The following is a 27,859-nucleotide window of genomic DNA, read 5'->3' as shown; positions in this document are numbered from 1 at the left end:
ATCTGGCATTTCAGGTTGCAGTGAAATGAACCTTCAGCACCTGCTCTGAGTGACTCACATGTATTGAGAATATCACAGTCCCCTTACAAGACTAACTTAAGGAATGACCTCATGCAGGACCACTGCAGTCTGGCTTGGCACAAACAATAGACGGTCTGTGCTGGTCCATCCCGCATTTCTCACTCGCACGTCTACGACCGCTGACCACAGCTTGAGTCACATCCTTCCCAGCTCTCCTGCATGTTTACGGAGTGCTGGCACTCAATTGCCTATGATATCACGGCACCCTGGGTATTAAGAGTCGCACTGTTTGAAAAGACCTCCAGGATGGGGTGGAAAGAACCATCCAGGGTTCTGCTTCAACCACAGGCCTGATACAGGAAACCCCCCTCCTCAGAGTTTTCCCCTCAATTCAGCATTTCTCATTGGTTTGTGTGACAGATGCCTGCAGATGACACTGTGACGTCACACATGAAATGACGCAAGGAGACGATGGAACAGTTTTCTCTAAATAGACATTTAATGATTTAAAATAATGTGGCTACAGACGGGCAGAAGGGAAACAGGTGTCGGGGTGGAAAAGAGGGATTTACAACTGGAATTCTATTTACTGTGCAACTCAAAACTGACCGCATTTCATTATTTACTGCAAAGCTGAATGTCAAAGGAGTCGAAATGACAAATAAAAAGCACTACAGCCGTGCAGGAAGGCGGGGCTCTGGCACGTATCAATGGCATCACATGGAGGCGATAATACAAAGAGAGAACTTTGCTTTTTAATTTACAGTTATCAAACAAATAACACTGAAGTTCATCAACATGTAACAGATATATACAGATAATCAACAAACGGGAATTGTGGCAGAACAAAGCAGCTTCATATAAAATACATCATACTCAGACTGACCGGAGAGTGCCTTATTAACCTGTGTGGAGGTGATTACAGTAACTTAAAGTGTGAATTGTAACAATACTCTTTTTAGACGCACTGTGATAGATTGTGTGTCTTTGCACTTTATGGGCTGGATGTAAACATTACTCCTGCTCTCCTTGGCGTTTGCTCACATTCGGAGCCACACAGTAGTAAAACATAATTACGCTGTTTTTTAAACCTCATCTAAACCGAGGCTCCATCTAATATTTGCATTGATCAGAAATTAATAAAACTTCAACAAATACAAAAAAAAAAACAAAAAAAAAAAACAAAAAGTAGATACTGACAGTCCTCTGGTCTCGTGACTTGACACCTGCCATTGATAGCACATTAGCGGCTGGGCTCGACTCCGCCCCCTCGCATCTCCACCTGCCTGCTGCCTACTGAGTCCGGAGCTGGTAATCTGAGGAGGAAATGGATAAGACTTAATCAAATGGACAAAGAAAAGAAGGAATCAGAGAGAAATCACGTGGAGGCAGCTGATGCTTTCCACCCAGAATGAATGGAATACAAAGGAAATGAGATGAGGATGTTTGGCAATTAGTGGCAACATTAGCAAAAAGACCAACATGTGCAACCTTGGTAATCTCACTATGAAGTTCAGGGAAGCTCAACAAAAAAAACCTTCACTTTCTCACATTTCGCAGGACGTTGCCACATTGCCTCATGTTCTGGACTGTATCCCCTTTTCATAGAACTGCATCAGTACACGGCTGGTTCCCACCACATTGCACTGTATTGCCCAACTGTTGCCTAATAACTGCACATATGGGCACAGTGCAGTGCACAAGCATGACTGAACTCTTAACCTACCTCCATTTTGGGTGATGTAGCGCACCCATGGAAGGGCCTGATATCCACTCTTCTCAATGATCTTCAGATAACGCACCTTTTGAAGAAAAAAAAAGGAAAAGCTTAATGACTGGCAAATTTCTTTAATAATCAACAGAATATGCAAAAAGTCATTTGATGATATCAGCTTAATTTTGCAGGGAAGGGATAGATAAAACTATCTAATCCTAAAAATTTCTCATCCATAGTCTTGCTAAAGCCCATCCCAGCATGCACTAGGAGAGAGCCATGATATACCAAGGACAGATTTGACAGCCTAACACATGCAAACAAACCAAAATATAAAAATACACCCACCTATGGGAAATTTAGAGCTGAAAATTCACCTACTGTGACTTGCATGTCTTTGGACTGCAAAGTTTCGACATGCAGACACTATGGCTGCAACTAAAGATTATTTTCATGATTGATTAATCCGTCGGTCATTTCCTTGATGAATCGATAAGTTATTTGGTCCATAAAATGTCAGAAAAATGTTGAATAATCCAAAGACGTTTAGCTTACGGTCATAGAAGGCTAAACAAACCAGAAGATATTAACTTTTGAGAAGATGAAATCATAAAATTCAGATGTTTTTTCTTGAAAAAAAGACTCAAAACAGTGTTTTGATTATTGAAATCATTGACACCTATTTGATTAAATCACTAATCCTTGCAGCTCTTGCAGACAAAAAGAGAAAATGCAATTACTACCCATTAAAAGGATGACAGGTTTGAAGCCACTACTTCTAAACAAGCACTCCATAGCTAAACTAAGTATAGTTTCTGTCAGTAACTGTCAGTATGCACACGCAAAAAACACTTGATTTTTGAATGTACTGCTGCTGTACACTCTTCTTCCACAAAGCTCTGCACAAAGGGACAAGGAGATGGATTTCACAGCTACAAAAAAAAAATAAAATAAATTGTAGGCAGTGGTGTGACAGCTCAAAAAAAGATCACAGCAACAAAAAAAAAAATAAATAAGATTTTGAAAAGCATTTTGATTTTGTTTGCGAAGTTTGTCACTAATGCTGTTAAGTTGCAGTTTTAATGAACTATATGTAAATAAATATTTAAAATGAATTTAATTATAGTAAAAGTATGTTGACTTCTTCAATAATGATGCTTCACAATATAGTAAAAGAAAAATCATGTTGTGATTATTTGGAGAGATATTGCGATTACGATATGACTCACAATGAGTGGCAATGATCATTTTTGCATCACAATTTTCATTTTCATTTAAAAAAAAATCTATTAAAATCATGTGACTTTTGTCTGTACCAAAAACAAATAATTTCTTACATCTGTTGAACAAGATTTGTAGATCAGGACATCTCTGCAGCACTACAGCACTTCAATATAGTGCCATTTTTCCTTTATCAAAAAATGCCAGCTTCTGCAATTTGAATGTTACATATGGCCATGCTGCATAATATTTATATATATAGTATATTATATAGAATGTTTTGATTAATTGTGCAGCCGTAGAATACAGTATAGAATGTTGCATATAGTGAATAAAATGATGTACCGCAACTAAACAACTTCTGTGTCCATTATCACCTCCTCATAGCTCAATAGTTCTGCTAGAAGAAGTATTTTGATCATTTGTAATTTGTATTCCTTGTCCCATATTAAACATAAAGAGCAATAATGTTTAAGTGTATTATGCTGCAGAAGTGGTTTGAGAACTTTCTATTAATATTTTGATAAAAACATTTTGACTGTCACCGTTGTGATCTGTTGCTTCTTTGCAGTGGATGTATGAAGCGTAAGCTACAAAACTTTTCAGAGCCATCTTTCAAGACTACAGTCAGTAAGTATTCGATGCTCTAAAGATACATTTTGAGTGGCATACTCTTTTAAACTTTTAGAAAGTTGTAGGTTGTAGTAAGAGAAGTGTTGTTGATGAGGAAGTAGTAGTATGAGTCACACTGAGAAGGGGGAAACAGATACAGAACAGCTTTCAAGGGACACACAGTGAATTTACATAACTGTAACATACTGTTTTTCGACGACTGCAAGGAAAAAATATGCACATCAGCATAATCAAGATACAACTTTCACAAGCCATTAACCGATATTTCACCAGAGCAGTGTTACCACAGAGCTGAATTTCGAGAAGAGACTCTAAAAATACCCTGCCATTCTGACCACGAATGAACATGATTGCACATCGTTCTTCCCAGTCAGGTGGAGAAAAAAAAACACAGTCACTGTAACAATCTACCCACGTTAGTTAGATTTATGGTGTCTTCTTTATAAAAGATAAAATATTACAACCCAAATTCAAAAAAAGTTGGAACATTGAGTAAAACAAATAAAAACAGAGTGCAATGATTTGCACAACCTTTGACCTACATTCAATTGAAAATGGTACAAATACAAGATATTTAATATATAATATACACTGTCTGAATTTGAGGTCTGCAACATGCTCCAAAAAGGTTGGGACCAGAGCATGTTTACCACCGTGATACACCACATTTAACCACACTCAGTAAATGTTTGGGAACTGAGGACACCAATTGTTAAAGTTCTGAAAGTGAAATTCGTTCTTATTCTTGCTTGATGTGTGACTTCAGGGGTCTTTGTTGTTGTATTTTGTGCTTCATAATGCACCACAAATTTTCAATGGGAGACAGATCTGGACTGCAAGCAGGCCAGTCTAGTATCCAAAATCATTGTGAAGCCAGGCTGTTTGTAACACATGCAGACTGTGGCTTGGCATTGTCTTGCTGAAATAAGCAGGGACGTCCCTGAAAAAGACATTGTTTGGATGGCGTCATATGTTGCTCCAAAACCTGTATGTACCTTTTAGCATTAATGGAGCCATCACAGATATTAGAAGTTATCTAACACTAGCATACCCCTGTACCGTCACAGAGGTCAATCCATCTCTGAGCCTGAGCAACTGGCAGTCACCTGTTACCAATAACCTGTTTAATAACCTGCGAAATGTATGTGTAAACAGGTATTTTTTGAGCATTTCATAACTTTCTCGGTGTTTTGTTGTCCCTGTACTTGTTTTTTGAGATGTTTCAAGCATCAAATTCAGCATGAGTGAATATTTACAGAAACAATAAGGTTTATCAGTTTGAACATTAAAATATCTCGTCCTTGCACTGTATTCAACTGAATACAAGTCAAAAAGTGTTTGTAAATCATCGAATTAGGTTTTTAGTTTTACTCAGCAACCCAATTTTTAGGAATTGTGGCTGTACTCGATTAACTTAAATTCTACGACACTGAGGACTTGCTCTACTTCGAAATAAATATGTCACTGTGCAGGACAAAAATAATTACAGACGTCTCTCATGCTTTAGTGTGCTTTTGCAGTAACAACTCACACAAACCTCTCTAATAGAAGAAAAAAAAGTCAGATCTGTGCTCTCACAATTAGCGGGCATGAGAGCGTAGCCATTTTAAGGCTGATGCGACCCCTCTCTGGGAGATTTTACCGTGCCATGTCTCCATCAGGCCGGTTCCCAGCTGAAAGCAGGACAGACAGGGCAGGAATTTGTGCGGCGGGCTTCTGGTAAGGCCTGTGCAGTGGCCGCCTTGTTATTACCTTCCACTACATAGTGAGGTCAGAGAGAGCAGGACAGCACTGTGGCCAGCAGACACATGACGACAAACACACAGACACGGGATCACCGAGTTTGCCTGCGCAGCACTTCTCCCTGAAGCCAGCAGCCAAACATGCAGTCGTCCTGACCGTGGGTACGCAGTCAGCAAAACGGCATCAAAAGCCATCCTCCACAAAATATCATTATGGCTTGTAAGATGAGAAGAGGAACGGAGGATGTTTGCTGTATCTCGTTTGGTAAGTACAGACTACATGTGTGGTCTGGATTTATCAGGCTTTCGGTAGATGCTAGAACCCAGAATGCATCTGCCAACTTGTTTGGATTCCCTCGACATCACCAAGACGTGAGATTTGAAAATGTAACTACAGTTCTACTCTTATTGCCACTCGGCCAAAGTGTGGGGTTACTCCATTTCTAGTCAGATTTATAAGGTGCAGTTACGTGCATCATACACACTTCACATGTGCTCTCCCCTACACTTAGTGGTGGAGTTAAGAGGAACTTTCTCATGCTTTGATATTTACATGTGTCTAATTAAACTTCACAGCCTCTTCTCACACGTACAGAGTGGTGTTACTGGCTACATTAGAGTCTGAGAGCCAGTCTGCTGTTGCCCTGTAATAAGGGGAAGGTTACTGGCCTGACACAAGGGTTCGATGGGAATACGGCTCTTAATAGGTTGCCTCTGAGAAGATGGGTGCACCACAGCGTCACTGCTGAGCAAAGAGTTTTTAAAGCTTTTGGGTCGGACAGAAAGTAGAGGTACTGTGAAAAATACAACATCTTGGGAATTAGTGAATTGCTACAACTAAAGCACTAATTCTGATATTTTAAGGCCATACTTGTAGATACTAAATACCAATGGGCAACATTATTTCCAGTAATTGCTTAAAGGGTAGTTCACCCAGAAATCGTACCTGTAGCTGTTTATCCATTTAGATTTGCTTGAGCGGCTGAGTTTGCTGTAGAGATGCCTGCCTTCTCTCCAATGTAAAAGAAAAACTTGGCTTGTGGTGAAAAAAAATTTAAAAACTCAACAGTAAGCTTGTTAAAAGTATCGATACTTTTTCAATACCATGTGTTTAAAACAATACAATATGCATTAATTATAGTATCAAATTACAGTACAGAAACTTTAAAAAAATTTGCTTTTTCAAGACCCCAAGACCTTATTACTGTCCTACTGAAATTTGGCTTGAGCATCACAAATCACTGTTCTGTGACTGTTTTTTTCCTTTTTTTGTGGTATTAAAAGAAGTACTGAGTATGCTGGTATTGTTTCTAAGTTTAAAATCATTTTTCCAGAAGTCATGACCCAGTTACTCCACAGACCTTGTTGTGAGCAGTTTCATATAGGAACTATTTTCTCTCTATTGAACTACACCCATTATCTCACAGTCCATCTACATGGAACTGCTCACAACAAGGTCTGTGGATTATCTTGCGTAACCAAGTCATGATTTCTGGAAAGAGAAACATTGCTGTTGAGTTTTTTGGTGTATTTTTTGGCGGTTTGAGCACCACAAGCTGAGTGCCATCTAGTTCTGTACATCTGACAGAATGCTGACATCTCGACAACTGATATCTCCAAAAGTCTGCAAGTCACACCAAATCAACCTAGATGAATAAATAGCACCACAGGTTAGAAAAATATGTATTTCTCATTTTAGGACGAACTGTTTAAGTTCTAAAACACGACTATAAGTTGTTTTCTTTCAAATACTAACAGTCAAAACTACAAATCAAGCTGTGTGGTTAAAGGTAGAATCTGCTACACACCATTTAAGGTTAGCCCCTCCTCACCAGCTCAACAAACGCGACAAGAGGGCGAGGGACAAAGACTGAGAACTAGAATAGAATAGAATAAAATAGTGAATCAGAGAAATAAAACGTCATTTTCTTTTTTGTTGTTTTACAGTGATTACTGCCTGAAGCACAAATAAACACACCTCTGTATAACACTGGATTTTGTGCGTATACAAGGAGTCCAACCTCAAAACCTGCAAGTTGTATTGGCTGGGGGCTTTACACCACTGCCAAAGAGGCTGAAACACAAAGGTGTACCGACTACAGCAAAACGTGAAAATGAGAAAATACAGGCAGAGAAGGCAGGGTCTCTGCTGAAACAGACACCGCCACACACTTTTAGTGGGTCATAAGTAATTAATAGGCTAAGTATTTTTATGAGTCTACACATTGTTTATTAGAAAAATGTTGCATAGACAATATTTTGAGATGTCACATCTTTTTTGTTGCAGTTACTTCAACCTGACTGACACATGTCACACCATCTCTTTAAGTATAAGTAAAAAAGAAAAAAAAAAAAAAGTCCCCAAGGTGCACTGCGGTTTTCAGAACCAGACCTTTTCAGGTGGCTTCCTTCCAGGAAGTTACAGATTTAACGACATTTAGTCTGTTTACGGTTTCATAGGTTTCATTCTATAATTTCAAAATTTACTTCAGCTCCAACGGCCAACTGAACAGAATAGTGTAAATGAATACTTCAAAAGGTTGGATGACTGTGCAAATTTTTTTTTTTAAACTTGCCCATCAGTTGAGATCTCCATTAATGGTAATGGTAGTATGGTTAAGACTTCTTTTCAAACACTTAATATTGCCTTGGAATACAACATTTTCTGATCAGAAACTGTTATCAATATGGTGAATTAAAAGTTATTCCATTGTATACTTGTTGAAATAATTTGTTGTTGAACATTTTTTTAATTTTTTTAATTAATTAACTTTTTTTTTTTTTGGACTAAAAGTCATATTTAAGCACAGTAACAGTTGTAGCATTTGACCACTTCACTGTGATCACTGGACACTTTTGCCCAAAGGGTGTGTCCAGATTGAAGTGAAGGGAACATACTAAAGTTTTTCTTGTGTTTAAACACAAGTCAGCAATGGTTTGTAGAAAACCACAAAAAGAGGAACCATTAACCAAACAGATGAGCAAGTCTGATCTAGTTCTAGTGTAAGAGTGCACTATGTATCACATGACTTTGTGTTGTTTTTATATGACCTTAAATTAATTATCATCTTAAAAAATGTTTATCTTGTATGTAGAATGTTTTATTTCTCAGATTTTATACACTGCTCTGCTCCGTAAGAAGAGAATGTGTAAAAGAAAATTACTTTAATGGAAAGGATTGTTTTTCTGGGTGTGACCATAAAAGAGTTAGAAATACCCATGAAAACATTTTTAGAAATAGTATTAAAAGTTAAAACCATTTTTCTACCTCTAACATAACATAAGATAGGAGTGTAGCTCATGGAAATGCAAAGCGCCTGCACACCTGACTTTGTTGCTGAACTTTGACTTAATATCTGTGAATGTTCTCATTCGACCAGGTCAATCTCAAGAAAAAATTAAATCGAGGGCAACTGGACTTGTTTATATGTGTTTGAAAGACATATGAGTTAATGCACTTTGCTTTTATTTGAGCATCTGTTCATTTATGGATTGGTAAAGATTTGAAAGGAAGGAAGGAAAAGCAGATTATTTGTTTCAGCTGCCAAATTACCTTTGGAAAATGACAAGCATTCTTATGCTGCCAAAACCGCCCCAATTAAAAATATTATATATTTCAATTAACGTGGGTTTGAGCGTCTTGTTTCCGAGTGGGCTGCATAATGTCTGAACAACTTAATAATGTTTTATTGACTATCATAGGAAATGTGGAGAAGCTGGAAAATATGACCTTGTAGCTCTTTTAATGACAGTTATGCAGAAAGCAGTATTAGAACTTAAGAAGTAAATAAAAGAGTCTTAGAAGGAGAGATTTGGGCCCTCATCGGTGGAGAAGATGAGCTCATTGTTAAAAATGTGCTGTTTTTTTTTAAAGTAGGTAGTGAAATACAAAGTCTGTACACAATATGAATGCTCATACCCCTTTATTCATTAGTGCTCAGTTCAGCTGTTGTAGGGATCTACTGCCTATATTCTTTAACAAGCAGACTTATAAACAGTGCTTGAGCAATGATTCATAATCCATCTTGAATGTTTGGTTTTAGGAATGAACTATTGTTTACAAAAGACAAAGATGTACGCACCTGCTTTTTAAGGCACGTTTTGTAATTACAGTGTGATTACAGTTCACCACATACTCATAAAAACTCATTATCTGCAATAACTAGATTGAAAATATAAGAGCACTGTCGGTGGAGAGGTTGACTGTATGTGGAGTAGGACTGCAACTAACAATTATTCCCATTATTCATTAATCTGTCGATTATTTTTTCAATTCATTAACTAGTTGTTTGATCTATAAATAGTGAAAAATGTCTATCACTGTTCTCAAATGTCTTATCCACAACTCAAAGATATTCAGTTTAGTGTCTAAGATGACTAAAGAAACCAGAAAGTATTCACATGTGAGAAGCAGAAATCACAAAATCTGAACAGTTTCTTAAAATATGACTCAAACCGATCAATAATCAAAATAACTGCAGATTACTGACAAGGACCCAATTAATCAACTAATCATTGCAGCTCTACAGATTTGTGAACTGAGAATCAAAAAAAAAAGTTTAAATAAAGTTTATGTTCAAGTGTATACATAAAATCTACAGGGAAGGAATAAAAAAAAAATATTTTTCCTGTGATTTTCATTTTAACTCTGCTCTATGCATTAAACTCCATAAGCCATAATTTCAACGTCTTTTCATTTAAACTGTCCTCGTTATTTAAAGCAGTGGCATTGATGATCTGTCTGATGTTCATAGAAAACTAACATTTAAATGAATGAGCCAGAATTTTAAAACTTCTAGTTTAAACATCACTTGGGAATATTCTAGTTTATATAATAAAGCACAAAGTCAAATTAGATAGTTTTAATGTAGTGCTGAGCTGTAATTATGTAAATGTACCTGTACAGGACACTATTTTTTCTTTTCAGGCCGTCATATGATATTTTCAAATGAAGTTTGTCAAGTTGCCACTGTTTCCTCACATCAAGACATGGGAAAACTTAATTTTGTGTTACTGTGGTGCTGCACATATAATCACAGGACAACTGTGATTATACAGTAAGTGCAGCACATCTGTGTAAGTCTGTGGTCAGCATGAGTTTTCATTCAAACATGAAGGAAAAACATTATTTTCTCCTCCCAGTCTCATGGGAATCACAATCAAAACCCAATGAATCTACTTACCTGTAACTAAAAAAGACATTTTATATCACTGTGATTAAAGTAATCTCAGAGGGCCAAGGCCATGTTGATGAGCAGCTGCTTTCTGGTTTGTTCAACAGTAGAAATTTTCTCTACCACAAACTCACAGCTCAACAGTGCTCCCTTACTGCCCTCTCTGGTCAAAAACAGGACAAATATGAATTGTTTGAATTCCTGTTCTGCAGAGGGAGTACATCTGAGAGACGCTGCTACGTGCCATAAATTCTAAATACAGGATGACAGAGAAACAACAGAAAACCACAAGATATTTGGACTGCGCAAGCAGGTGCACCATTTGCTTGAATCTGCTCCCAGATGGTTTACCGTATAGGAATGATAAATACAGTTTGACAGACTGTAAACAGATTTAGTAAAATGACGTTTTGTCCTAATTCATACGTTGGATTCTTGCACCTTTTCCAAATTCAAATTCAAGCACTTTTCAACCATTTTCAAGATATATTTTCAAACTTTTCAAGCCATTTACAGCTGTGGTAATGACATATTCATATGCACTTTTGGTATTCCCAAAATCATTGGGCCCTATTTCATTTTTCATCACATTAAATCAGATGTTATCATGCTATAAACCACCAAATGTATGTTTGTGATAGCATTCTAGGAAAGGATGACAAATTAAAGGAAAACAAAACAAAGTTTCGTGTTTCAAAATGTGTCATCTGTCTGTAAGTAGACTTAACACCTTACATAACCTGGCTGAGCTGATATTAAATAATAAATCAATCAATTTTTACAAATTACATTAAAAGTCACATGTTTAAGAATTTTCAGCAGCTGGAAGAATCTTGCTATTATCTCTCTCTCTCTCTCTCTCCATTACATTTCATCTTATTTTAGCTCTACCACCACATGCTTCTGCACGTAGGTTAAAGAAATGCTTGAGAAGTTATTGGCTGACAAAGGTCATGTGTGTGTGCATGTGTGCTGGACATACCTGGATGCCTGAGGTGGTGAAGTATGGAATCTCAAACTTGACACTGATTGGTGGTTTCCCCTCCTTGTCTTCAGCCTCTACACTCGGCAGGCCGAAATGGGCTCGCATCAAGTACTCCTTTCCACCCTGCGTCACGTCACAACAAAAATCTCTATAAAACTCTAGAGACATCCGGTGTACAATCAAGATAAATCAAGTTATCATGAGCTTAAACCAACAGGACAAATGCAGAAACTGACATTTTACCACAATGACAAGAGATGAAGGTGAAAACAAGCAAAATGAAACCCAAAGTCTAATTCTGGCATTACTTAACAACACAAGCATAGTCATTTTATAACCATCTGTATGATACTCGTGAGTCATGCTTTCTGCTCACAGGGAAGGACTTGATTGACCAGACGATCTCGCTGTTCTCTGGCACCCACTTCACGCTGCCCACTGTGGTCTTGAATTTGGGTGAGTCAGCATCCGTAGGCACAGGAATGTGGATCTCCACGTTGTTGGCCGTGGAACGCCTCTTGAACTGACTCTTCGCCTGAGATGAGAAACAAGCAGGTCAAGTTTAACACGATGTCACACCTAAACAAGGTAATAAACCAGAGCTTCATTACAGTTTTAAAGGCCTAGAAAATTATTACAATACACTTTGATGAACTCTGTTTTGCATCTTCTTTTCTGAATAAGTTTGAATAAGTGGAAGTTTGATAACAACAATGCTGTTATGTAAGGGATCATGTCTGGGCAGTTCGTTATTGGATAATTGATAATGCAGGGTCCCAAGGCAAAGGGATTTCACAATAATAACCTGCTCATTGTACATTATCTTGCTTGTTACACAGTTATGTAAATATAAATGATTTTAGTGATTTAACAATTATTGTATTGCTCCTCCAGAGTCTATGGTTAGAACTGTGACTAAAGCAACAGTCTGTACTTCATAGCAATGGTCTGTTTACATAGCAACCAGTCTGCCATGCAAAAATCATAGCCCTTAACTTGCTGTGATTGACCAATCAGACTCGGGTATTTAACAAAGCCATGCAATACAAATGATGCATCAACTGGAAAAAAGTGACAAACCTTGATCATGTACTCGATCCGACTGTGGGAGTGCTTCTCAATTACAGATTCAATCCAGATCAAGGGCTTCACCTAAGATATTCAGAAACACACACATATTTTACCCACACTCTAATTCATTTTAAACAACAGGCTCTATTACATTTAACATGCAGGACGGTTTAAACAACACATGACACAGTCACCACCTAGTGGAAAGCGCGTATTACTGCAACAAAAGCCTAAATTAATAAATTTGCTGCATTTCTACAGCTACCAACAAAAACAACCAACAGTCATAGACTCAAATTTGCAGGTTGTGTGCTATCAGTGTTGTAAAGAAGTCGTAGCTATAACTGAAAAGACCTCTGCTCTACTGTACTACTTCCCTTTCCACAAGCTGACTGGAAACTATTAGGAAACTTTTATTGAGAATGTGATGCCTAGCTTGCTTGTCTATGGCCTCCTGTATTACTCATTACACTTGATTTTCCATTTCATCTCATGACCATGCTTTTAGTATCTGAAATGCTTGTGGGATGTTTGATGATGAAAAAGTTTATCCTCATTCAAGCAAAGGCTGGTTTGGCTGAGAGCCATCTCTTCCATTATTTACAGCAGTTTTCTGTATAGATATTTACCTGGCGTACTGACTTTGCCTTCCAAAAAAAGTTGCTGTAAACATCTTTTCTCAATATTTTTGCAAATATTTACCACAAATCAGAGTGAAACTAGCTGTTTGGTTCTGGTGGGCTGCTTTACATTTTGAACAGGGGTGTAAACTATAACCGTTAATCGGTTAACCACTGAGAATGTTGTTGGCCAGTTACGCATGTCGGCCTTGAGGTTAATTTGTATATACACACACATTCAGCTTCTAACAGCTTCACTAGCCAGCAGGTTGAGGAACAAAATCAGTGCTGACTGAGAGATGCAGTTCAGTGGGCTCCTCACTCAGAGCCTCTCCGTCTGCCACATATCAGACAACCTCTATGAGACGCTGCCTAGCACGGTGGACATGTGGGGACAACAGGTGCCTCTTGTATTTCATGTCATTTTGCCATGTCAAAATTGATATCCCCAACATCGAGACATTGAAGAGAAAAGAAATGACACATGGAATCCTACAGATGTTCAAGTCAGTAGGTAGTTAATCTACTATAGTGTAGGGTCATGATTCACCTGCTTTTACCACACTGAATTTAAAAGGAACATTCGGGTATGTTTCAATCTTGTGTGTTTCCCATTAATGTGGCCTTTTTGACTCTAATGGGCTGAGCCAACTCTCACTCGCCACTGCTGTTGTAGAGATTTGGGGAAACAAGCACTCACAGGTAAAATATATCAGGGAAAGGTATTATCTCACCGAAAAACAAACAGAAAGTAGCACCCTTATGACTGCACAGAGATCTTCTTCTATCAGTAGAGGGAACTTTCCATGTTGCAACAGTATTTGTGTTATTTGCTGTTCTGAGTCAAGTGTTCAGTGTCATTATTTATTATAAATCACTTGCTGTTTTAGAAAAAAAGTTACATGAAGTTCTTCATATTGCTATTTTTCATTCACATCCCACTAGCCCTGCCAGATTTCTTTTGTTTATTTGGATCCCCATTAGCTACTTCCTGGGGTCCACAGGAATAAAAATACCCAACTGGAGAGCCATTAAGATATTTACAGGAGTTATTAGAATATGGCATTAAGAAGGGCTGTAGGATTTGGTTCTAATAGGAGGTACTCTGCTGAACTTTGGGTACTTTGATTTTGATTCCAAACACACTAAAGCCTGGTTTTCCCACAGCTGAGTCGCTGGTTGATATCATGGCCTCTAAAGCCTAAATCTAAATCGGCATCTAAAAAGGCTAGCACCCAAGGAACTAAACTGGTATCAGCTCAGAAAATAACCAGCAAGTGTGGCAGAATTTGTTCATTTTACACCTTTTTCTGGGGTCAACCTATTGAACTATCAGACTCTGTTGGTAGAATACACAGGTATCCGAACCACAGTACTCACATGAGTGTTGAGGCGGTAGGACATGAGCTCAAACTCTCCATCAGGAGGAATGAAGGAGATGGTGCGGTCATTCTCAAAACGAGACAGACGGACACACTGGTGAAACTTGACATCCTCCAACTCAACTGATTTACTCTTCCCCCCTACATGAAAAAAGACAAGAGGAGATTTAAAAAAATCTATTCTAAAATCATGGTTAAAAGACAATCAAGTGTGTCTAAACACTATAACTTACAATCATTGGCCTGAAGCATGCTTTGTATTATGTTTTACGTTCTGCTGTCCTTGTTTTAAATACTTTGTGTGCTCCTCACCCAACTCAAATTATTTGTTACCCCAATATGACCAAAGTCTGTTATGGGAGAGAACTCACGTCCAGTGTTTTCAAACAGAACCTTGTCATTAAGGCCCAAACGTAACTCAGGCATTCCGGACAGGAAGACGCGCATCTTAATGGAGCCAACGATCTCACTACGTAGAACGTTACCGTTTGCACTGACCTGAAAAACAGAGGTGTTACAAGTGTCAGCGGGTCACAGAGGGATAGAGAAATCACTCACAGCAATCCAGAGAAACTACAGCAAGATCAGCTGCTAATGTTGTGACGCACACAGGGAGGAAGTTTACATACACTCTGACTAGCATTCCTTAAGCAACACAGTGCTTCTAAAAGAAGGAGTTCCTACCAGGAGGTTGACTGACTCAATGACGTCCAGGAAGACCTCATTCTTCCTGTACTTGATGCCCTCTGACCTCCAGGAGACGGCGTTGGTGACTGTGGCAGGGGGTCGTGGGGCACCAGTGTCCAGCTTGTGCCCCTCCTGGGTTATGTATCTAAGAGACAAAAATGTAAACATTGAAGCAAAACACAGAAAAGAGGAAATCAACTGTCTGCAGCCATGAGTTCCCAGAAAGCATCAAAGGAGAACAGAGAGTCTCATGGTTACTCAGGGAGGATTGTCTGACTTATTGCTGTAGTCAGAACACTGGGGGAAATCCAGAGTTAGTTTACTACATGTCTGTGTCAACCACAATACTCCAAGTTGAAACGGTCAATTAGTATCACAATGCTGAAAAAAGGAATCAGCAACCCTGATTTAACGGCCACACATCAATCAATCAAAACAAAACCTTTACACCAGTCAAAATGATAGTTAAACACTGTGTGCTACTCTGTAACTAATATTATAGTTACGGTGATTTGCTACTTTTTAAAAAGTAGCACTTGTAATAAGGATGTTAAGGACTAATCATCATTCAGAATTTAACAGACTAAAACGTATTAACTGATAATTTATGTATTTGGGACCATTTCTCTGGAACTCACAGGTTTTCTCACATGGTTTGGTTTGCTCTGCCTTGTTAGTCTAGAAATGGCAGTACCTGCACCCCATCTGACATTGTTTTTGGTGAAGACATTTGTTGAATAAGAAAAGGCGGACAAGAGCAGCTATTTCCAGCAAGAGTCTTATTGTTTTATTACGGTTTGTTTAAATGGTTTGACGATATGACGAGTTTAGATTTAGATCCTAGTCTAAGGCTTCCAGAATCAACTTTTCAGGTGAATCATAGAAATGGCTGCATTTAATGGCCTCTTATTTCTGTTTCCAAACATATTCTCATTGACGAGCAGATCCACTCTATGTGAACAAATAAACAGAGTGATGTTGCCAACTAAATGGCTACGCTGATTGCACAAGTTACTTCCTTCGGTGATGTTCTGAAATCGATGCAACAGAGCTGTGAACACAGGGTTTCCCCCAGCGAAGTTGTTTGGCCAGTTGACATGTAACTTTTGACAGGGGCTCAGTGCCTGTGTGGGCTAGCAACAGACTAATGGCAGCAATACAGTAAGTTAGGGTCCTTTGGCATCTGTGATAGTGTAATCATGGCCACAATTGCAGAATCGAGAATTTAAAAAAGCCACAATGCAGTTTTCATATGGCCCTACACTAAGTAGTGGTAAAGGCTAACTGGGGATGTGAAAATATTCCAAAATACATCCCCTGTAAATAAAATTGCCAGATGAAGCCCTGGAGTACTTCGAATATGTTATTTTATGATTATCTTTTGGCTTCTATTCACAACTTCAAATTAAATCCAGGTTTTAATCAACATTTTGAAACCAGTGTAGTACCTTTAATGTAACATTGTGTTTTAATCTTGGAAACTGAGACAGCCATAGGCTATTTCAAGTCTGGCTATAATCGACAGGGCTTTCCCAAATAGAGATAAAAGACTGCAATTTAGATTGTGGATTGTGATTGCAATTAAATAGACTGTGATATTATTTTCTAGCCAGATAGCTCACCCTTATTCATATCCACATCGTTAAATGCACTTACTGTAAGTCAGTTTGGATAAAAGCAGTCAGCTACATGTATATAATGCAATGTTAATACAGTAAATTTGAGTTTTTGATTGCTTGTTTAAAATAAACTTGGACTCTAGGAAAGAGAAAAATTGGTCATGTTTTCATTTTGGCATTTTATAGACTGAATAACAATCAGATAATACCCATAGATTAACCAGTAACGGCAGTATTCATTAGTTGCATCTCTAATGAATGCACAGAAAGTTAATAACAGTGAGACTGTGGCTAAGAGGATACTCACTCTTGCAGAATTTTGCTGTCTGTGGTCTGAGGGTAGCCAAAGTCCATCAGCTCATCCATCAGCTCATATATGATGACAAAGTTATCTCTGATGCTCTCTTCCTCCAATTCTTTGAAGTACTCTGAAAAAACCTAAAGAACACAAATGCTGTTTTAAAATGATGCTGGTCCCTCACTGTAAATATAGAGCATATGGCTTTGTTAATTATCTAAACCTGCTCTAGATAAAAGCAGGTAAAAGAATACAGTCCTACCTGCACAATTTTGTACAAAAAGGAGAAGACCAGCGAGACACTAGCATTTTTCTTGGATGTCGCAACCACTGATGTGATGTGTGTTAAGAATTTCTGCACACAAGAGTTGAAAATCCAAACAGCATAGACAAATATAATACCAAGTTTTGACGAGTTGCTTTAGGTTCAAATAATATCATGCAGGGAAAAATAAGGATACAGTAGAGGTTGTTGTGTTTGATCCACATGAAACGGACTCCTCCATGAGCTAGGATTGGAGAGAGTGTCCCCTCCTCCTCTTTGTCCATCAGGAGTGTCATGAAGTGCTCAATCTCTGACATGTCCACATCTCCCCGGTAATTTCGGCACACCAGGACCTGAAAGGAACAGAAAAGTATTTGTGCAACTTGCAATCTCAGTGTTATGAAGCAGGCATAGTGCTGGTGGTAGTGTAAAAACTGTCACGATTATATAATAATGAAACTGTTGTTAATTATTAAATAGTGGTAAAGTTGTCAATATAGCAAAAATCAATTGTATGTGTGTACATCACATGTGTTCATTTATCTATACAATCTTTAAAAAATCCATCATCAGATAAGTTTTGGGCTGACATTTTGTGCACAAACAAAATGGACTGGATGAAAAAATCTGACATTTAAATTCTGAACACCTTTATACATCGCTTCAGCACAATAAATATTGGGTCTCATAATGGGAAACTTATATTATTATTTATTAATTCAATAATGACATTATGGATAAAATATATACAATCACATCTGATTTTACAGTTTATGTCAGAGCATTTAATCTGGATTCTCAGGCAAAATACTCCATAAAACCTACAGTGTGTTTGTGCAGTTTTGAAACATACTACAAAAATACAAAATAATATATGAAGAGTGAGAGATGTTCTTGGATTTTGTTGCAACAATGATGTCAGTCAGATTTAGTTAGGTCAAAACTATATGAACTTCTTTTTAAAATCCAAAAAGGTGAAATTATTGATCATTTTATTGATACTGGTCGTGAAAGCAGGTAATTATTGGTTATCTGTATCAGCTGAAAAAATACATATCGTGCATTACTAGTACACAAGTAGTTTTCTAGTCCATGATGCAGATGTTACTTAAACTATTTCACACCACTGAGACAGAGTAGCCAGTACCAACAACCAAATATTAAACTTAATACATCTTTAATATCATGTATATCAGTGAATAACGTTTACACCGAATTTACAAGAAGATGCTTATGGTTGAAAATAGGTTGTAGTCATATCATATTATATGTTTGTAATGCTTTGCATAGACGCAAAGCGAAGTGAAACTGATTAATTTAAAGGGGAGTTTTGGTCACCTCTTTACATCCCCTACTGATGCTAACAGCTGGTCACCTGCTTGTTAGTCAGCGTATCTGTCGTTATTCTTCACATCATTACGTGGCCTAACATTTTTCGGTTTTACTCATCATATGAAACCGACCTGCTTGATTAGGTGGGTTAAATACTGGCTTAAGTTACAAGTCAAAATCTTAACACAACATATAAACCCATGCCGATACGTTAGCTACCCCACTGCAGATTGAGCCACATCATAATCTGTCAGTGAGGAATGTGTTAGCTAGGCTAACGTTAGCTTAGCATCGTAGCAACAGTTCCGTTATCTTACCTTTCCTTTTAAATCCAAGACATACACCGCACTGGCAGACATCTTGAACTGATTAATGCGAGCTTAGTTAAGCGTTTGATCAGCACCTTATTGATAATGTTTGATAACAACCAGTTCAGGGATAAAATCAAACAACAGACTTTCATTCATAATACCGAAAAGAGGAAAGCCACCCTTCCCTATTTGTGACACCATCCGGACATCTAACCAGCGCCCCCTCTATCGACCGGGAGGGTGTACTGCAAAGAGAAGTATGACATCAGGGGTCTCAAACTTTCTGATGGAAGGGGCCCTCACAATAAAGGCAAATTTGACCACGATTTCAGTGTGTGTGTGTGTGGGGGGGGGGATTTACATAAATAAAAAAATAAAATATAAAATGGGGAAATAAATGGGCAAAATAAATAAATGGGGCATATTAATGAATGCATGAATGAATGAATTTATTTATTTATTCATTATTTTAGGTGTTTCAGTCCTTCATAGTAAATGGCTTATGTTTTGCTATGCAAACAAAGCAGCAGACAAAAAGATGCTAAGTGTTACAGTCTTTTAAAATGACATTTATACCAGTATGCTGAATGACATGTAATATTATCAGATGTGTTGTTCACCTTGCTGCCTTACAGTACTTTCTCTCATCTGTCTGGCTGAGTGTAAACATGTGCAAATTGGTGACTGATGGATGCAACACGTTACCTGTTGTCATTGTTGTCTTGTCATGTTTTTAACATGTTTTTGTCTCACTCAGTTTCTGTAGACATGGAATAAGATTCTTAATTCCTTTATTAAGTTTCACATGTATACTGCTGTAATTGAAATAAACAATGGTATTGTTTCTTTTAATTTGTCCAAATTCAATCTTGTGTAATACTAAAGTGACAGAAAATTTTGATGGTTAATATATTTTGAGGTATGGACGATCTGCATAATTTCTTATGACAGTAGTGGAACACACTGCACAGATCAGAGAGAGATTCAAATAGATCAAGATGAGTTGTGTTATAATAACCTACTCCTACAGGTCATCAACCCTGTTTTTAATCTTGTAGCTCCCCCTACTGGATGAAGCGTTGACATGCACTAGAAAACTTCTACAATTTTCATTTTCTTGTTAAAACTGTTGGGCTTAAACTGTATTGCAGCCTCCTAAGTTTCAGATGGAATATCGTGTGAGCCAAAAATAAATATGGTCAGTTTCCCCCAGGGCACTGCAAGCCTGGTGGTCAACCAGGCCTTACCATCAGGGATTTTTATTTGAGGGGGCTGCCATCAGTCTGTTGCTGGGCCAGGGCCCCATTAAATATATATACATATATATAACAATTAATTATGAAATAACTCATCACTCTATAAACTACTTTAACTCTTTAAACTCTAATAATACAGGTACTACAGGTATTTTTTTCTCTGTGGACCTTAATGCCACTTCACCAACATAAGTCTTCCTGCCCCTCAGTCATTCACATACTCTAAACACGGTCAGCTGCTAAAGAATAAAGTTACAACAAAACTCGAGGTTGTCTACAAGATTTTGGAATCTGTGTGCAGGAATTTGTGAGCTTCAGTGAGGTCAGCCACTGATGATGGGCAGTAAGGTCTTGTCTGCAGTCCATATTCCAGTTTGTTGTGCAGTTCTTCCACACCAAATTCAGAAAACATTTCTTTATGGATTTCGCTTGCACAGAGCACAAGAGCATACTTGTCACAAGAACTGGAGGCACATTATTGTGCCAAATTTTGTATGCTGTAGCATTAAAATTTCTATTAATTGCAACAAAATTACAACCCAGGCCACGAAAAACTGCCTCATACCACAGTAACACAAGTCTTTTCTTTTTATTGACAATAATCCAGACACTTGTGTAAAATGTGGCTCAGAGGAGGGGATGTTAGCACACTGTATGTGGTAGTGTCTGGAGATGAAAGTTTTCTGGGTAAAAATAATACAGACTGTTATTCTCGGCTCTCTTTCCTGATGATTTGAAACCACCTAACTTGTCAGTTTTTGTCTCTTACAGACAAAATATTGTATTACTCTTGAATGGAAAAAATTTGAAGCACCAACTATTAATCAATGCCTGAATCGACGCTCAAGCTGCCTGGCAATGGAAAAACTGACGTATTCTACTAAAGATCACAAACAGACAGTCCAAATAAAATGGGAACACTATGCACTATGTGGAAACCAAGTTACCCAATCATCTCTGTATTTTCTGATGAAGAAATGTAGCTTATTATTATCATTATGCATCTTATTAATATTTCATTATTGGTGGTGTTGCAAATAGACTCAATAAACTGGTCAGGAGGGTGAGCTCTGCTGTAGGAGTGCATCTTGACAGACTGGGGAGGTGACATACTGTAGAAGCCATGAGGAGATGAATGTATGTAATAAGTACCCTCAGTGTCATCCCAACAAGTTGTTCAAAGGAGAGCTTCAAGTGCTTTTTTTGTACTGAAGTCCATCCAACTGCTAAGTGCTGTCTGCTGTAATGACTCCAGTCTCAGCCGACATGGTGATTTCTGAGGGCCGACAGCAGAATGGTCATCGCTCATAGACTGTACTAAACTGTACCACTTATACATGTGGACACTGATGGCACTGCTTTATATATGTCATATTTTATTGGTGCACACAGATCTCATATTTGTACTGTTATTATTTCTCTGTTGCATTACCTAACCATGTCTTATTTATTATCTATTTTCTAGTCCTATCTAGTTTCTAGATAAATACAGAGGTACCTAACTATTTATCATGTTTTGTTGTTGTTGTTTGCTTAGTTTTGTTTTTCCTTAATGTTTTCTATTTGTGTGTCTTTATATATGTTTTGTTTTGCTTTCTGTGTCATTTATTGTAGAATCGACATAAACCAATAAATATATTCAACAAGAACTAAGATCTAAGACCTAAGATCTGAGCACAATGCAAGCCAGACTACCTCCAGATGTGGTCAGGTGGATCTGATCACATTCCTGTTATGAAGCATTTACACCTTATATTAACAAGTATTTTTCCTTATGTGGATAACGTAACCAAATACAGATCACATTTTAATATCACGTGTAAACGGTTATGATTGTGTATTTCCATTGTAATATGTGTCTAACGTCATATTTTCATTCATCTGCACCAAATTTTTGCAGATTTCGGGTTTCTATTTGACACTTTCCAGTTGTTTTTATCATCACCAACTTTATTTTTTATTACTGTCTATTATTTGATTTATTACTGTCTATTTTTTTATTTTTTTCCTCTCCTGTAAAGTACTTTGAGCTGCATTTTGTGTGTGAAATATGCTGTAAAGTGTAAAGTTTCTTATTCTTTTATTTATTACTGTTATTAAATCTTCACTGTCATAAGTGCAGGTGTGACCCCTGTCACATACGTGTTCAAACTTCATTGACTTGATCATCTCACTGATTACAACTGTTGATGTGCAAATCTTAAATGGCAGCCAAGCAACAGATACTGACTCCATCAGAGGTGAAAAGACTCCTGAAACATAAGCAGAAGCTTCGTAGCTTCATATATCTAAAAATATACCAGTTATTAAGATGTCAGTGTATTATATTCCATAGAGCTACTGGAGTAATTATTGAGGTTTTACAGGCTTATCATTAAAATAACTTAATGCTCAAGTACACTAACACTGAAACAGCTGGTACTGTTCACTTCTGTGCATTGTGGACAACACCATCATGTGAAGTGATGAAGGACATACTCTTAGCAATAAGGGTTCCATAAGGGTTTTTCCTGGCGGGATGAGGTTCTACCAATGACCATTTGCTTCTGAAAAAACATTTTTGAATAAAGGGCTTGTCAAGGGTTCTTTTTCAGACTAAGGGTTCAGTAAAGAACCATTTTCATCCAAAGAACACTCTTCGGAAGAAGGACCTCTTCAGGGGTTTTCAGGGTGTTCTGGTTAGCACCCAGAAGTTGGAAAGGTTCTGGATAGAACCCCTAGAGAGGGTTGTGGGTTGAAACATTACACCATAGAAGGATTTACTGTGGAACCTCATAGGGGGTTCTGGGTGAAACATTTTACAGATGGTCCTAGGTATAACAAGTTCCATGGCTGTACCAGGAACCAAAAAGGGCTCTCCAATCGGCACAAGCTGACGAATCCATTATCCTCGTTTCTATGAGCACAGAAAACAGATATAAGATAACGTGAATAAACAGCTGGTAGTTTGGGGGTACAGTGTGAAAATTCTGCATTTACATTTGATAAAGTTGTACATTGAGCTAAATGAAGCAGGAACAGAAGAATTGTGGTTTATGAATGAAAACTGACTACCATGTGAGGTTTTTTTTTTCTCCCAGAACATCACCCCTCCTTTTGGCATGAGCAACCTTTCAACACTGGGCTTCTGCAAGACAACTGTATCTCATCACAGTGACAGATCTCTGATCCCTTTGGCTGGTAAGATGAAGTCTAGACATTGTCAGAAGTCACGGATACAAGTGGACTGAATTACAGAGCCAAATATAACAGGCTGCCACTTCCCTCAGCCACTTCCATACCCTATACACAGTGTGTGTGCGCATGTGTGTGTGTGTGTGTGTGTGTGTGTCTAAGTGTGTGTAAGTGTGTGTGTATGCGTAAGTGTGTGTCTGTGTGTCTGGGGCTGTAGATGGAGATGTAGTTGCGTATTTAACGGACATGTTTGTACAGGAGCCTCAGAGCTGAACAGGACTGATGTGACGTGTGTGGACTTTCATTGCAGATCGGGCTTGTCTGAGTTCACTGTGAGTCAGTGCATCACATCGGTGTTACATACTGGATTAGTCAGACGAGCAGGTGTCGCAACAGCACACTGTTGGAATATTAGATCTTTATTATTATAAGAAGGGTTCCAAGTGGGATCCTCCTGAAGGGCTGGGGTTCTACTCAGAAGCATTTGCTTTTGAAGGACACATCTTTGAAGAAAGGGTTCATCAAACGTTCTTTGTAAGACTATGGGTTCCAGTAAGAACCCTTTTCATTCAAAGAAACTTTTTTGGAAGAAAGAGGATTGTTGAAATCCTAGATAATAACCCTGGAGTATTATAGGGTTCTCGGTTGAACCCCCTGGGTGAGTTCTAGATGAAACTGTTGTAATATAAGAGGGGTTATAGATAGAACCTCCTGGGTGGATTCTAGATAAAACCCTTGGAGTATAAAATGGTTCTTAATATAACCCCCTGGGTTCTTGTTAGCATTATTAGAAAGTGGAAAGGTTCTGGATAGAACCCCCAGAGAGGATTCTGGTTGGCACCACTGCACCATAGGAGGGTTCTCTGTAGAACTACCTGTAGGGGGGTTCTGGGTGGAACCTTTCTCAGTTGGTTCTAGGTATAGCCCTTTACATTGGGTTCTTGATAGAACTTTCAGAAAGGGCTCCAAGGCTCTACCAGGAACCAAAAGGGGTTCTCTTATGGGGACAAGCTGAAGAACCCTTTATGGTTCTATTTAGCATCTTTATTTCTAAAACAGATATAAGAGAATATGAATGAACACAGATGAATGAAATGATTCCAGGTGGAACCTTTCTAAAAGTTTCTACAAGGGTTCTCCTATGAGGATAAGCCAAAGAACCCTTTATGGTTCAGGTTAGCACCCATATTTCTAAGAGTGCAGACTGATTAAATATTGTGTTTTCTGTGTGCAACATTGATCATAAAGAAGAAATATTTAGAACAGAACTTTAACACCAGTGTCCACATTTTGCTTGCATGACATCTTGTACTTAAGACTAAAACTAGTTTGTGTTCTTCATGGTAGCATTCATACACACTCTAATCTGTTCCACCATTCCCATGGCTTTGTGATTTATACTTAGCAGGACTTTGACTCTACTCCCAAGGCGATCCTGTGGCTTTTGGGGGAGTTTTTACCATACAAGGAGAAGAGGAGTTTAGCTCGGTTTCCTGTGGGAGGGTTCTAATTTCTCTCACTCTGCATCTGATTCACTCTGTCTCTATTTCTCTCTCCCTTACCTCCTCTATCTTCCTCCCTGTCCTGGTTCTGCTCCAGACCTGTCTGCTCACCACACAACCCGAAAACAAGTCAAAGAATTTTATTAAAAGAAAACATCACCAAAACACTTCCAAAATCAATATTTGTATTAAAGCAATCCATTAATATAACACTGTGTGCAGCCACCAGCATTCTGACCAGCCAAATAAGGCGCACAGTCACCACTCTTTATTATTGCAGGTCATGATGTCAGTTTGTGTTAACCTCAGGATTTTGAAGATATCAAACTACCACCAGTTTCACAAACTTGTGCCAAAAAAGGCTGCAGTTCCCCTCCAATCATAAAAAGAATTCTATAAATCCACTTTTTTTTTTTATGAAACTATTGGTCTTTAACTCTTAAAGAGAGGATTATGTGGATCTATGTATCAGCTGGCTGTTAATTTGGCAATGATCTGACTTCTGAAAAGACTAAGTTACACATTGTGTAACAGTTTTTTTTTTTGTTTTTTTTTTTACATACCAGTGTGTGTTATGAGGCAGATCTGGCATTAACCTCATGCCATAAAAATTACATGACTGAAATTATCTTAACCAATCTGACAAGAGTTTACATGGAAAAATGAAAAGTATCCACCACTGTGAATGCCATTTCACTCATTCAATTTAAAAGTTTACAGAGAGGTGAAGTCACAGCCCTTCTTTTGGACCATGAAAAAATATGAATGGTAGTCAACGGCAAGAGACAAATCATTTGAGCTGTGTCATGAATTACACACAAGATGGTTGTCAATTTAAACATTTAATTTTCAACTCAAGAAAATCGCCATTTGTCATAAAAGTATTTAAGTATAAGACTGTTAAAATGCTTACACACATAAAACTAAACTACCACAAACTATGACATTCTTGTCCTGTAAAATTATCTTTTTAAATTAACAAACATCACAAGTGTAATTCATGGCACAATTCAAACAAGAACAAAAAATTATTTCTCTCTCACCATACTGTTCACCTTGCACACCAAACCTTTAATGTACACAGTAGATAATTTTTTGCTGGTACAATTTAAAATGTAAGTTCACTGAAACGAGGTCAAAAATGAGATTTAAGTCTTATTTGTAAAACCAACTGTGTTAAGAGAGTTATGAGTTAAGAGAAAACATATTCAACAAGTTTAAGATATTAAGTTGAGTCAACTACTCTTCAGTCACACTGACAAACATTACATACAAATATTATTTCTGTTGACATTTTCTTGATTAGAAGAGTCAGTTCTTCATTTCACACAAAGATCTTTTGGAGCTGCTGTTAAAGCTATTTTATGAAAGTGAAGGTGAAGTTATTCATTTTAGGTGCAGGGGGTAGGGACTGACCTTCATCATTCTCCACCATGTTTTCATGACTGTGAAAACAAAGGACAATGACACGTCTTAAAATATATAAGAGACACCCAGCAAGTTTCCCTCATATGCTTTCTTAAAACTCTTAAAATAAAGGGTCTTAAGAGAGCTTTGACTCACACAATGCATGCTGGGAAATCTGCTAATACTGCGCTATACTGCACCTGCACTCTAAAGATAAAAGTTGTTTTGACTCATTTTCACTAAATTGTATGTACAAGAAAATAAAATGTCCATATAAACATAGGAAATTACCTGCTAATATTGCAACTCTTGTTGTAAAAATGTTTTTATGTTAAATTAACACAAATGATTCATTTTATTGAACAAGAAATGGACTACATGTCATATGAAGTCACAAATATTGAGTACAAACCATTTTTAGTTAATTCAACTGTCAAAATATATACTAAGTGCACAGTATATTTGTAGTTAATTGGTCTGTGAGGAATTAAGATTTTATCAGCTTTACAAATTTTAGTCAAATGAACTTGAAATCAAACCTTGTTGATGTCAATGTCACAAGGTATGAGTGTTTGTGTCAAGTGGACATAAATTTTCCATGTCATTTTGACAGTCCTGAAGGTTTTCACTGGACAGCAACAATATGTTACTGAAAACTCAAAGTGCCTGCAGAAAACAGATTCTCAGGTTTGGTTTCAGTTCAGTCTTCTTGGACAGTTTCCTCTATGCCAAAGCACACTGAGGAAAATGTCTATCAGAAATGACAACAAACAAGAAGATGCACCCTGCAACAGTAGCGATGCAACATGCAAAAGAGGAGATGCATTTATCCAAGTTCATCTTCAGACATAACTGAAATGTCCACTGTGCACTTCACTGTTCTTTGACTTTCCTTGTAATCTTTATTTTTAGCCTAGGCAGCTGGCACACGACAGTTGAAAGCAAGCAGACAGGTCCATTAGTGCTGATGTCATCAGTGCACACACACACACACACACACACACACACACACACACACAGTACACACTACAACAGTTTCAGATTTACTACTGTTTGCACCAAGAACACCAACATCAAAATCTATTCTATCTTATATTAGCTTACGTTTTAATTTGATTAATAATACAAAAATCAATCTGCAAATAAATAATATTAGTTAATACCATGTATGACCCATTTTCAAAACATCTCATGAGTGCATAAATTCATATTCCTGGAAACTATCTCAGTATCTCAGTTGTATGCTGCAGTCAACAATGCTTTTCATATTGTGTGCCCTACAAATTACAGAAAACAGATCTAAATAAAGGCCTGTCAGACCAATAGTAATTAAAAGGATCTTAATTGCAGTAGACTTATGGTTTATGTCTGTGCAGCTCAACTGTAACGCTCCAGCTGCCTGGTGTAGATCACATGCAGACGGCTCTTTCCCCAAATTTTCTTTG

General features: G+C 37.7%; 1 protein-coding gene across 2 annotated transcripts; it reads right to left on the bottom strand.

The window, feature by feature from the left end:
* Nucleotides 1-498: 498 nt before the first annotated feature.
* On the bottom strand, nucleotides 499-19,285 carry ap1m1 (adaptor related protein complex 1 subunit mu 1). Of its 2 annotated transcripts, XM_084732475.1 has the most exons (12): nucleotides 19,082-19,285; nucleotides 17,629-17,785; nucleotides 17,430-17,497; nucleotides 17,177-17,307; nucleotides 15,248-15,395; nucleotides 14,935-15,061; nucleotides 14,562-14,704; nucleotides 12,571-12,642; nucleotides 11,867-12,025; nucleotides 11,488-11,613; nucleotides 1,748-1,823; nucleotides 499-1,337 (listed from the first exon to the last, which is right to left on the bottom strand). In XM_084732475.1, the coding sequence occupies exons 1-12, from the start codon at nucleotides 19,121-19,123 to the stop codon at nucleotides 1,315-1,317; spliced, it is 1,272 nt and encodes a 423-aa protein (XP_084588601.1). In that variant the 5' UTR covers nucleotides 19,124-19,285; the 3' UTR covers nucleotides 499-1,314. The 2 variants fall into 2 exon arrangements, with proteins under 2 accessions (XP_084588601.1, XP_084588602.1); XM_084732476.1 differs by lacking the exons at nucleotides 17,629-17,785; nucleotides 19,082-19,285 and having other exon boundaries at nucleotides 17,177-17,306; nucleotides 17,428-17,497.
* Between the last annotated feature and the right edge of the window lie 8,574 nt (nucleotides 19,286-27,859).

Source organism: Lutjanus erythropterus, chromosome 12 (genome assembly GCF_056507025.1).
Source record: "Lutjanus erythropterus isolate fLutEry1 chromosome 12, fLutEry1.hap2, whole genome shotgun sequence".
Classification (NCBI taxonomy): Eukaryota; Metazoa; Chordata; class Actinopteri; order Lutjaniformes; family Lutjanidae; genus Lutjanus; species Lutjanus erythropterus.
Note: the sequence above shows the minus strand (reverse complement) of the source record. Positions and strands in the feature narration are given on the sequence as shown.

What these genes read in the sequence shown, in the direction of transcription:
- ap1m1 (XM_084732475.1), bottom strand. Translation starts at nt 19,123, where the DNA reads ATGTCTGCCAGTGCGGTGTATGTCTTGGATTTAAAAGGAAAG. An exon ending in TTGAGTCAGTCAACCTCCTG is followed by an intron (nt 15,062 to 15,247) that starts GTAGGAACTCCT and finishes TCTGTTTTTCAG; the next exon opens with GTCAGTGCAAACGGTAACGT. An exon ending in GGTCAATCAAGTCCTTCCCT is followed by an intron (nt 11,614 to 11,866) that starts GTGAGCAGAAAG and finishes GACGTGACGCAG; the next exon opens with GGTGGAAAGGAGTACTTGAT.